The 13,070-nt window shown below is 40.5% G+C and overlaps 1 protein-coding gene across 2 annotated transcripts in view; it reads left to right on the forward strand.

Moving 5' to 3' along the window:
- Positions 1-13,070, forward strand: part of IFT122 (intraflagellar transport 122) — a 77,970-nt gene that overhangs the window by 1,835 nt on the left and 63,065 nt on the right. For both annotated transcript variants that reach the window (XM_036266709.1, XM_036266710.1), the window contains exons 2-3: positions 10,120-10,186; positions 11,533-11,617. In XM_036266709.1, the coding sequence (XP_036122602.1) occupies positions 10,120-10,186; positions 11,533-11,617 (152 nt within the window). The remainder of the gene's footprint in view (positions 1-10,119; positions 10,187-11,532; positions 11,618-13,070) is intronic.

The raw sequence follows: 13,070 nt of genomic DNA on the forward strand, positions 1-13,070 counted from the left end.
TTAAAATTCCTTTTTACTTTTCTCTTAACTGTGTTATAAAAGTATCCACAGCACAAGATGATAACTTCAACTGAACATTTGGCTTTGATGTCAGAGAGTAATAGGGAGTGGCAAAGAGTGTGGCAAACTGGAGAGCTCTAAAGAGCAGCTGCTGCTCAGATCCTGCCAAATACCACCCTGCAGGAATTGGCTTAGTGTGTTCAGATCTTCCTATTTTCACCAGACATGAAGAATCTGGGTTTTTATACAAAATGTCCTAATTTTTTAATGTTGGAATCTAATCATAAAAAAAAAAAAAACACACAACAAAAAAACACGTGGGCCAAACAAAACATTTGCTGGCCAAAAAAAGCCTGATTTGCTTCCACTTTTCAACCTCTGGCATAGAATTTTGTTCATTCCTCTTGTACTTAGAATCTGTCTAGTGCAGCGATTTTTCAACCTGTGTGCCATGGCAGGCACACCGGTGTACTGCGAGAATTTTTAAAACATGCAGTACCTGCCCTGGCCAGTTTGGCTCAGCGGTTAGAGCGTCAGCCTGCGGTCCGGAGAGACCGGGGTTCGGTTCCCGCTAAGGGCACGTACTTCGGTTGCAGTTTGATCCCGGCCCTGGTTGGTCGTGCGGGTGGCAGCCACTCGATGTGTCCCTTCACGTCGATGTTTCTCTCTCTCTCTTCCTCTCTCTCCCTCCCACTCTATCTGTACAAAAAATGGAAAAATATCCTCGGGTGAGGATAAAAAATAAAAAAAATAAAATAAAAAAAAAACATGCAGTACCTGACTATTTAGTCAAGGGTACTGACCTCTTTTCCCTTAGACTGTCAAATAAAAAAAAAAAATGATAACAGCCAACACAATAATAGCCATCTGGTGTGAGTACCTTTTTTTTGGTCAGATCAGCAAAAAAGTCTGTTTTTCAGTGTGCTGCAGAATTTTAGTTTATGTGTGCCACGAGATGAAAAGGTTGAAAATCGCTAGTCTAGTATAAGAGTTATTTGTGATTCTATTTATCCAAGAAGTTTATAAAATCCTTAAAGACAACAGTTATATTTTATTCATTTCCAAATTATTCCAGAGCCTAGTCAAATAAATTAGTGGTTGTCGTGACTCTTTGGTGGATAGATGAATAGATATAATAATGAATGTGTAAGTGAGTGAATGAATGATGAATGAAGATTGATTATTTTGTTTTTGGCCCATTACAGGTTTGAAACAACCTATTAGAATAGTATGGGCTGTAGGGGTTGTGTAGACCAACAGTCCTGATAACAAACAGCTATATAGCCCAGAATAAGACAAAACAAAACTAAAAAGAAACTGTAAGGGATAGATAGTAGAACTCAAAAAATTCCAGATGTCAAATATAAGTCATTCATAACTAAACCAGCTTCTGTCTCCTCTCTGATCTTTTGCTTCCAGTCTAACCTTCAGTATCAGCAGGAATTCTCTTTTTTGAGTCCTGTTACTGTGATCCGTTACTCTACTTATCATAATTCTACAGTGACTCCCAGTTACCTTCCACATCAAACTGTGCACTTAACTATAGGTGGTCCTACTTGCTCCCCACCCCCGATTGCTAACATTTAATTTTACGCTTTTCAGTTTGGCTACAAACCTCTATTTTCCTATCTAAAGGCCCTTCCCAAATGCTATGTAACTTTTCTCTGAAATCCCTCATTTTCACCCTTAAGAGCATTACTCTAGGTTCATCTCTACTATGATGCCTTATTTGGCTAGCCCACCTTATTCCAGTCAGGCCAGCATCTGTTATAACCCTAGTATTTACTGGAGTTAATTCATACCAGCTAGTATTTACTGAGTACGTGCTGTAGGCCAGACTATGTTTACATGCATTACCTTGTTTAACCTACACAACAACTTGTGACATTGGAATTGGTATCCCAATTACAGATGAAGAAACGGAGACTTAACAAGGTGACATAATTTGTCTAAGATACCAAAGCAAGTAAGTGGGCTGGGTCAGATCGTGCAAGATTTAGAGAGGCTCCTTGGGACTTCAGTTTATAGTGGGGTAGGCATAGGTTTGGCAGAGGACAAGTTGCAGGACTCACCCTCTGTCTCTCTACAATGGAATCTGATGATGTATCTTTTTCATAAAAGGGGGCAGGGTGGGAGAGAGGGGGACATCCTACAGTATAATTGATTGCCTGTAGATGGGTGAGCTCCCAGCCCTGGAAGTGTTCAAGCAGAGGCTGGATGGCCATCTATAGGGAATCCTTGCCCTGGAGGGGGAGTTAGACAACATGACAAAATCTAGGATCTTTTCTAATTCTGAGTTTCTGTGATTTCATGATATAATTAAAGTCCAAGGGGTTCAAGATAAAATATTGTCAGTTTGTCAATTATGTTCATTATATGTCTACAGCAAAGCTATGCTTGTGGGTCCACAAGTGTCTAAAACAAGGTCACTTCCCTCAAATTGTATGTGACTCTAATGCAAAAGACATTAGATAGTATCTGGAACAGCATAAAATAGAGAAGATTATATAATTCAGAGCTAAATTGGATTGTACAACACAGGAAGAATTTAGGTTGGGGTAAATCAGACAGGTATATTATACTTTAGGAAGACAAATTTCAAGAAATTCAGAGAAAATTCACATCTGAGAGAAGATAATTTAAGGCTTGGCCCCAATGAGTCATTCAGAGATTATTTTCTGATAATTCAACCCAAAATTATCCTTATGAAGAACAGGCCACACAGGAACCACTTTGAGGAGCTCAGATATACACAAGGAAGAAAGGGAGCCACACATCCTAGGTTTACTATAAAAGAGAGGTGCAGATCCCCTCCAAAATCTAATACCTCATCATACAATCCACAGTTGGCATGTGCTTTACACAAGGCTGTTTCATACACAGCTCTCTATCCTTGTTTTGTAGATGGAGGTCAGACAGGAGGTCAGCTCTTCTGGGCCCAGCTCCTCTCTACTTTTTACTCTATTGCCCTGCTTCTCTTCAGTGTGAAATGCACCAAGTACATTTCCCTCCAGATGCAGAGAAAGAAAGCCTGAGAAACATGAAGGCCCAGTCTGTTACCATATAACAATGAGGAAACTGAAGAACTGAGGGTCTGCGTTTGCTTTTATCAACAGGATTGTCCAACTGAAAAGGGTGTAACAATCACCCTCATTCTAGCTTTTCCGTCAGCCAGCTGTGAGGCAGCAGACACATGGCTTGCCTTTTGTTCCTTAGTTTCCTCATTGATAAAAATGGGCCAATAGTGCCTGGCCTGCCTACTGCATTATGTTATGGGATCAAATGAGATAATGTAAGTTTATACTCTTTAACAACTCTTAACCTTTGAATATATGTGAAGAATTATTTTTCCTTTAAGAAGCTTCTGAGGTCAATAGAGCCTATATTAAAACTTTGTGAATTCTACATGTAAATGCATTGAGTGGGTGGTAATACCATTTTTTTTCTTTTCTTATTTTTTTTTGCTGTTAATAAAGCATGTAAACTGTTGCTAATTATTTTGTCAGCTATGACCTATGCTAATAATGATAATGAAGGCCACAAAGTATAATGGTTAGAGCCTGGGCTTTGGAGCCAGACTGCCTGGATTTGAATTCTGGCTCCACCTCCAATCAGTAGCAGATTATTTTTGGACAAATTACTTAACTTTTCTGTGCCTTAGTTTTCTCATCTGCAAAATAGGCATAGGGTTGTGAAGAATAAGTGAGTGAATACATGTAAAATATTTAAATTGTACTTAGTAAGTAAATGTGTTCAATAAATGTTAGCCACTGTTATTTTTTTAACTCATCTTTATTGTTGAATGTATTACATATGCCCCCTCCTTTTTTTCCCCATTGATGCCCTCCTCCCCAATCCCGCCTTCCTCCTGCCTTCCCCACACTTTTGTCAGTGTCCATTGGTTATGCATATATGCATAGAAGTTCTTTGGTTTATCTCATCCCGCCTTCCCTCCCCCCTTCCCTTTGAGGTTCATCAGTCTAACAACCAATTTGTATTTTTTAATTCCTTCATCTTTTTTACTCATCCTCCAAGCCCCCTTTCATCTGGCAAGCAACAAAAAGTTCTCTGTATTTTTTAATTCCTTCATCTTTTTTACCCATCCTCCAAGCCCCCTTCCATCTGGCAAGCAACAAAAAGTTCTCTGTATCTATGAAGTTCTCTGTTCTGCTTGCTCATTTTGTTTGTGGATTCAATTGTCGATAGATATGTATTAATTGTCATTTTATTGTTCATATTTTTCTTCTCCTCCTTCAAGAAGACTCTTCAACGTTTTCATAATACTGGTTTGGTGGTGATGAACTCCTTTAGCCTTTTCTTGTCTGGGAAACTTTTGATATGTCCATCAATTCTAAATGATAGCTTTGCAGGATAGAGTAATCTTGGTTGTAGGTTCTTGCTTTTCACCACCTTGAATATCTCTTGCCACTCCTTTCTGGCCTGCAAAGTTTCTTTTGAGAAATCAGCTGACAGCCTTATGGGAGCTCCATTGTAGGTAATGAACTGCATTTCTCTTGCTGCTTTTAGGATTCTCTCTTTGTCTTGAACCTTTTGCATTTTGATGATGATGTGTCTTGGTGTGGACCTCTTTGGGTTCATTTTGTTTGGGACTCTGTGCTTTCTGGACTTGTATGTCTGTTTCCTTCACCAAGTTATGGAAGTTTTCTGTCATTATTGTTTCAAATAGGTTTTCAATTTCTTGCTCTCTCTCTTCTCCTTCTGGCACCCTATCATGAGAATGTTGGCACACTTGAAGTTGTCCCAGAGGCTCCTTACACTATCCTCGTTTTTTTTTGGATTCTTTGTTCTTTTTGCTGTTCTGTTTTTTGCTTCCTTATATTCGAAATTGATGGTTTGCTTCTTGGCTTTACCTGCTCTACTATTGATTCCCTGTAAATTATTCTTTATTTCAGTTAGTTCATCCTTCATTTCTGACTGGTCATTTTTTATGTTGTTGATGTTCTCACTAAGTTCCTTGGAGGTCTCACTAAGTTCCTTGAGCAACCTTATAACCAGTGTTTTGAACTCTGCATCTGATTGATTGCTTATCTCCATTTTGTTTCATTATTTTCCTGGAGTTTTGTTCTTTTCTTTCATTTGAGACATGTTTCTTTGTCTCCTCATTTTGGCTGCTTCCCTGTGATTGTTTCTATGTATTAGGTAGAGTTGCTATATCTCCTAGGCTTCTCAAGGTGGCCTATTGTAGGTGTCCTTTAGGATCCAGTGTCACAGCCTCCCTGATCACCTCAGCTGGGCCCTCGAGGCACCCCTCGTGTGGACTGTACACCCTTCTGTTGTAATTGAGTCTTGATTGCTGTTGGCACATCAGTAGGAGGAATTTTCTCAGGCTGATCAGCTGTAAGGACTGGCTGTGCCCATTGACCACTGGCCTCTGACTACCTTGGAGGATTAGCTGTGTAGGGGCCCACTACACAGTACAAGACTTACTTCATCAGGGCTCTGGTACCCACTGAGTCCACTCATTGAGTGTGTCACTTGTGGAGGTTGGGTGGTAGTGTTTTGATGTGGTCTAAAGCTATCCATTGGGTGTGCTGGCTCTGGGGCAAGGTCAGCCACTGCCTGTATTCTATCCAGGGCCACCCGGCGTAAGTTACAAGGTGATATGCCGATGGCTGCTGCTTGTGCTGGGCTTGGAGGTGCCCAGGAAAAGCCAAGTTGTAAACCAAGACTGGCTGCTTCTAGTGCCAGGCCTGGGGCCATTTAATGAGAGGTATGGGGCTCGGTGAGACCAGATGTTGCCTGTTTGAGAGATTTTAGGATACTCTGAAGCAGGATCCAAGACATGCTGATCCTATGTTAAAGCCTTTGGAAACAGCTTGGGTGGACCCGAAAGTTGGGAGGGGCAGGGCCTCGGGGAATGACCAGAGCTGGGCAGTGTAAGCTGGGTTGCTGGAGTCCCAGATATGGCTGACATCTACCAGCCCTCTGGGGAAGGACTCACCAAAGGAACAAAGGTCTCTGCGAGCACATCTGTCCAGGAGAAAGCCACTTCTCCAGCCCTCATCCAGAGGCCAAACAACTCAGTTCTTCCCTGTATGTCTCTGGCTCCCTCCGCTCTGAGCTTAGAGGGAGCAAGTCTGAGTAAGTCCGTGTGGGCCCTTTAAGAGGAATTGCCTGGGGCTCCGGCAGCCGCAGCCTTCCTCAGCCTCAGTTCCTGCTGGTTTTTATAGCCAGAAGTTATGGGGACTTCTCTTCCTGGCACTGGAACCCTGAGCTGGGCACCTGGTGTGGGATGGGAACCCCTCACTCCTCAGGGAGGACCTTCACAGCTGAGGTGTCCTCCTGATTTTTATCCGCCACATGTGGGTATGGGACCAGCCCCTCTGCGCCTGTGCCCCTCCTACCAGTCTCCCTGTGACTGCTCTTTAATTTCGTAGTTCTAGGACTTCCATTCAGCTTGATTTCAGGCGGTTTTGAATGATAGTTGTTCTGTAGTTTAGTTGTAACTTTGATGTGGTTGTGGGAGGAGTCAAGTACTATGTTTACCTACGCTCCCTTCTTTACCAGAAGTTTCACCACTTTTATTATTATTAAAATATTAAGGGTAACAGATTTGTCATACTTGACAATAATTGAAGAGAGTGAAATGCAGGCAACATAGCACAGACTCTAGGGTCAGACCTGAGTTCAAATTCTGGCCCTTTCACTTGCTGGTTGTGTGATGTTGGTGGAGGTACTTGACCTCTCTGAGACATGGTGTCCTCAAATGCAAAATCAAGTGATAATTCCTACCTCAGAAAATTGTTGAGAGGGAGAAATAAAATAAAGCATTTGAATAGCTCAGCATGGGATCTCTCTGTGGCAAATTCTTTAAGTACTGCTACCAGGGGTGTATATTTTTAAATTACTGACAGGTATAAGATAAATTTATCTCATGCTAAACTTTTATAATAGGCTGTCTTTGCCTGTTTTTCTTTTTTTTTTTTTATCCTCACCCGAGGACATTTTTCCATTTTTTGTTCAGATAGAGTGGGAGGGAGAGAGAGGAAGAGAGAGAGAGAAACATCGACGTGAAAGGGACACATTGAGTGGCTGCCACCTGCACGACCAGCCATGGCCAGGGACAAACCGTAATGGAGGTACGCATCCTTAGCGGGAACCGAACCCGTGACTCTCTGGACCGCAGGCCAACGCTCTAACCTCTGAGCCAAACCGGCCAGGGCTTTGCCTGTTTTTCTAGCCTCTCTCTCTCCCCACTGTCTTGCACTTGGCCAAATGTTTCAGTAAAATTAGATTACTGAATATTCCCCCTTCATCTTTGCTTTTGTTCTCTGCCTGAAATGGTGTACCTTCCCAATCTCCAGTGTGTCTCAGAAGCCCTACCTTTTCAAATACAGTACTGTTTTTTTCATTAAGCTTTTTCTGATCCTCTTTTCAAATCAGAATACTTTGTCTTCCCCCTCTGAATCCTATAGTATATGTTTAAATGTATCTCTTAAAACCTTAAAAAATTTTTTTTGTTGAGCTTATTGAGTGAAACTGGTTAATAAAATTATATAGGTTTCAAGTGTACAATTCTATAATACATTATCTGTATATTATATCGTGTATATTATATCAAAGTCAAGTCTCCTTCCATTACCATTTATACCCCCTTTAACCTCTTCTACCTGCCCCCACCTCCCTTTTCCTCGGGTAATCACCATACTGTTGTCTGTGTCTATGAGTTTTGTTTTGTTTTTGCTTAATCCCTTCACCTATTTCACCTGACTCCCCAACCCTCCTCCCCTCTGACAGCTGTCAGTTTGTTCTCTGTATCTATGTGTCTGTTTCTATTGTGTTTGTTTATTTATTTTTTATCCTCATTTGAGGACATTTTTGCATTAATCTTCATATAGAGCAGGAGAGAGAGAGGGAGGAAGAGAGAGAGAGAGAAACATCAATGCGAGAGAGGCACATTGAGTGGTTGCCACTCACATGACCCCAACTGGGGCGGGGACAAATTCCAACTGAGGTACGTGCCCTTAGCGGGAACCAAACCTGGGACTCTCTGGTCTGTGGGCCAACACTCTAACCGTTGAGCCAAACCAGCCAGGGCTGTTTGTTTATTTTGTTCATTAGATTCCACATATAAGTGAAATCATATGGTATTTGTCTTTCTCTGATTGGCTTATTTCACTTAGCATAGTACTCTGCAGGTCCATCCATGCTGTTGCAAAAAGTAAGTTTTCCTTCTTTTTTATGGTCAAGTAGTATTCCATTGTATAAATGTACCACAGCTTTTTAATCTACTCATCTACTCATGGGCACCTGGGCTGCTTCCAAATCTTGGCTATTGTAAATAGTGCTACAGTGAACATAGATAAGGGTACATATATTCTTTGGAATTAGAGTTTCCATTTTTTTTCAGATATATTCCCAGAAATGGAATTGCTGGGTCATAAGGCAGTTTCATTTTTAATTTTTTGAGGAAACGCCATGCTGTTTTCCACAGTGGCTGTACCCCACCAACAGTGCACCTAGGTTTCCCCTTTCTCCACATCCTCATCAATACTTTTAGTTTGTTGATTCATTGATGATAGCCATTCTGACAGGTGTGAGGTGATATCTCATTGTGGGTTTTAATTTGCATTTCTCTGATGATCAGTGACATTGAGCATCTTTTCATATGTCTATTGGTTATTTATATGTTCTCTGTGAAGTGTCTTTTCAGTTCCTTTGCCCATTTTTTAATTGGATTGATTGCTTTTTTAGGTGTTGAGTTGTATAAGTTCTTTATAAATTTCAAATATTAACCCCTTATCAGATGTATCATTGGTGAATATGTTCTTCCATTCAGTGGATTTTCTTTCCATTTGAGGATGGTTTCCTTTGCTGTGCAAAAACTTTTTAGTTTGATGTAGTCCCATTTATTTTTTCTTTTGTTTCCCTTGCCTAAGGCAATATATCAGGAAAAAATATTGCTATGAGATTTTACTGCCAATGTTTCCTTCTAAGATTTTTATGGTTTTGAGTCTTACATTTAAATCTTTAAACCATTTTGATTTTATTATTGTATATGGTGTAACAAGGTGGTCTAGTTTCTTTCTTTCTTTTTTTGCATGTATCTGTTCATTTTCCCCAACACCATTTATTGAATAGATTGTCTTTAATTCATTGTAAGTTCTTGCCTCCTTTGTCAAATATTAATTAACCATAAAGGCATTGGTTTATTTCTTCCAAAGCCTTTATCACAGTATTATTCTGTATTTCATCTAATTTAAGAGGTCATTGATTTTAATATACCATTGTTTTATATACCACTAAGAAAGCAAAAAATACTGCTAGTTAAACTGCAACATTGTCAGTTATGAGACACATTCCAACCTCAGAGATGTTAAAATTTGAAAATGTGTGCTTTAGAATTGATGACATGTGGTAATTCTTTATGACTGTGTCTGAGTCACACCTTCCCACTGGATGGTAATTTCTTTGAAGGCAGAGAGAGATTATGATGTATGCATCTTGTATCTGTTAATGCCTCGGACCTCAGAGGCATTCAATCTGATTAATTGGAAATAGTTATGATATTTTTTAAAATTGATTTTTACAGAGAGAGGAAAGGAGAGGCAGAGAAAGAAAGAAACTTTCATGTGAGAGAGCATCCATATGCTGTCTCCTGCTTGCCCCCCACTGGGGATCGAGCCCAAAACCCCCAGCATGTGCCCTGACCGGGAATCAAACCAGCAACTTTTCAGTGCATAGGATGCCCAATGAACTGAGCCACAACTGGCCAGGGCAATTATAATATTTTACTAAAGGACCAATTTTTCAGAGACAAGTAGATTTATTAGCCTTTACACATTTTTTTCTGGTTGTCTAGCCTTTATGTTATTATTAGGAGAATTAGTGCCCTCAATTGTTGAGCCTTTGAATCATATCTGGTGTCTGGCTTCTGAACAAGTAGAAACTGGGACATAGAACTAGCTGCCCAGTGGAGCTGCCAAGGTGTGGTGGTTGAATGGAATTTGCAACCAAATGCAATTCTTAGCCATTATTTTTCTCCCTTATCCGCAGTAGCATTTTATAATGGAAATAAAGTTTGCTTTCCTGGCCATTAGCAGACTTCATCATTTTGATTACTAATTGTCCTTTTGTCTTGTCTTTTCTCCTGTTTAGTATATATGACCTCGCATTTAAGCCTGATGGAACCCAGCTGATTTTGGCTGCAGGAAACAGATTACTGGTAGGATTTTGTCGGAGTTTCCTTTTTTTTTTTTTTTCCTTTCCCTCTTGTAAGTACCCTGAAATCTGAAACCTCCCCCCCCCCTTTTTTGAGATAAAAAAGGCAAGGGCGGAAAAGCTAGTCATTACTTTTTAATAGGGAAGGAAGTGAGCTATTTAAAACAGGTAAGTAAACTGTCTATCACGTAGGAACCTGTGAACAATACCTCCTTTGGAGTCATTAATCTTTCCCTTTTTACTTTGAGACACCCATGAAAGGTTGAAAACAATTAATCAAAATGTCTTTGAAACTGGGCTGGTGTCAGTTCACATTTTGTCCCCCTGAAAAATTCAAGCAACAGGATTGAAGGAGCTCCTTCAATGAGAAGCCAGATAGTCTGACCCCGACTTTTAGGCACTGGCCTACCTAAACAACTCCATATGGATGTTATGCTATTTTTCATATTTTCAAAGAATATAAGCTCCCTCTGGAATCTATCTCAGTATATAAAAGTAATTTTCAGAGAACTCTTTATGTTTGACCTAAAAACCTTTGTATGATGTCTCCTTCCTTCTGCGTAAATCGACTTCCTCTTGCTCTGTTGTCTCTAGATATGCAGACTGACTGATCTCTATTCTTTTATGGTAACTACATAATCTTAAAAGTCATGATTATATTGTTCTGCAGACTTCTTTTCTCAGGGTAAACAGTCCAAATCCTTTTAGTGTCTCTCTTCCTCCATAGGTTATTTTCTCCAACACTAATCATTTTTGGAGGAGGAGTTTGCCTTGATTTCTCAGATGTGTTTTTTTAAGTCTCTGCATATTAATAGGTCTTACACAGCTATAAAATATCCTAAATTCATGTTACAGCTGAATTTTATGATACTCCCTTTGATTTGCAAACAGTTTAGGTCTGACTTTCAAACTCTTAATAGCAAATATGAAATATCCTCTATAGTCATGTTTATATTAGGGGCAGGGCTAGCACTAAAATTTGATTATGTTGTGGGTGGCTCTTTCTGTGTGCTGGCTTTATTTGGGAGGGCCCAGCTTGATTATATCCAAATCCACATGAGAATTAATGAAGTTGTGATGAAGTTCCTCAGAGTCAACTTTTGTTTCTTGAGGATTAATGGTATGTTCCTGGTAATAAAATGCATAAACTCGGGACTTCTAATTCTTGGGTTTCCCAATATTAAGTCAGTCACATTCTTTCTAGTTTCTCAGTGCAGTTTTTACTTGATATACATTTAGAATATTGACAAATGTTTTATTATAAAAACAAAAAAAGCAGCAGCAACCTGTAGAAATTCTAACTAATGAATGCCATGTGGATAATGTGTACTTTTGTCCCCTTTTTGCCAGGTCTATGATGCCTCTGATGGCACCTTACTTCAACCCCTAAAGGGACACAAAGATACTGTATACTGTGTGGCATATGCAAAGGATGGTAAGAGGCTGCTCTGGGTTTACAGGCTCTGTGATGGCCTCATAGCTTTTCATTGTTCTCCTTAGTCACTTTTTAACTCTTTTTAGTAAGCTAAAGTACAACTTGCAAGTTCAGAAGATAGTTAAGTCTCTTAGACTTTGTTTCAATCATTCAATTCAACAAGTATTTATTGAGAGCCATCTATGTGCCAGGTACTATTCTAGCTGCTCGAGATACTTCAGAGAACAAAACAGACAAAGGTCCCTGCCTGGCTTATATCTGTGGGGGAGGAGAAGGAAGAGAAAGTATGAGGGATGATATACAATAAACACAGTAAATAAGTAAATTAAACAGTATGCTGGAAGATAAGTGTTAGGGAAGAAGAAAAAGTAAGTAAGAATAAGGAGATTGAGAGTGTTGAGTAGGACAGTGGATTGGGTATAGTATTGAATAGGGTAGTGAGGGTAGACTATTGAGTCAAGGACAAGTGAGCAAAGACTTGAAGGTAGGGAGTCAGTGAGATCCTGACAGTGGGCATCTGGGGGAAGAGAGTTCCTTGCAGAGGGAAGAGCCATTGCAAAGGTTGCCAGGTGGGAGTGTGCCTTCCAGGAGCTGGGGAAGCAAGAATCAGGGGGAGCAGTGGATAAGGGTAGAAAGGTAACAGACATTGGGTGGCCAGATCATATTGGCTGCCATCAGGACTTTGGCTTTGATGCCCAGTGAAAATAGGGAAACCACTAAAGAGTTCTGAGTAGAGAAGAGAGCTGATCTGACTTGCATTTTATTTTATTTTTATTTATTTATTTATTTTAATCCTCACCTGAGGATATTTTTCCATTGGTTTTTCAGATTGAGAGGGAGGGAGGAAGGGAGGGAGGAGGGAGGGGGAGAGTGAGAGAGAGGGGGAAACATCCATGTGAGAGAGATAAAGTGATTAGTTACCTCCTGTACAACCCTGACCAGGGCTGGGGATTGAACCCGCATCCAAGGTATGTACCCTTGACCAGGAATTGAACCCACAACTCTTTGGTCCATGGACTGACATTCTGACTGCTGAGCCAAACTGGTCAGGGCACTGACTTGCATTTAAAAAATATCCCTCTAGCTACTGAAGCAGCCAGCAAAGGAGAGAGGGTTGGGGCAGAGAGATGAGCGAGGAAGCATTTATTCAGGCAAATTTTATAACACTGGTGGTGGGGCCTCAGACCTCTAGGAGCAAAGGAAATGGTGGGAAGTAGTCAGATTCTGGATACAGTTTGAAGGTGGAGCCAACAGGATTGCCTGACAGATCAGGTGTGGGGTATGAAGAAAGGAGTTAGGGGTGACTTCAAGGTTTCTGACCTGAGAGACTGGAAGGATAGAGTTGCCCTTCACTGAGATGAGGAAGGCTTCAGGTAGAGACTTATAGTGGGAGATCAGGAGTTCAGTTCTGGACATGTTGAATTTGAGAAAAGTTAGTGCTGTAAGAGAAGGG

Source organism: Molossus molossus, unplaced genomic scaffold, assembly GCF_014108415.1.
Source record: "Molossus molossus isolate mMolMol1 unplaced genomic scaffold, mMolMol1.p scaffold_m16_p_18, whole genome shotgun sequence".
Classification (NCBI taxonomy): Eukaryota; Metazoa; Chordata; class Mammalia; order Chiroptera; family Molossidae; genus Molossus; species Molossus molossus.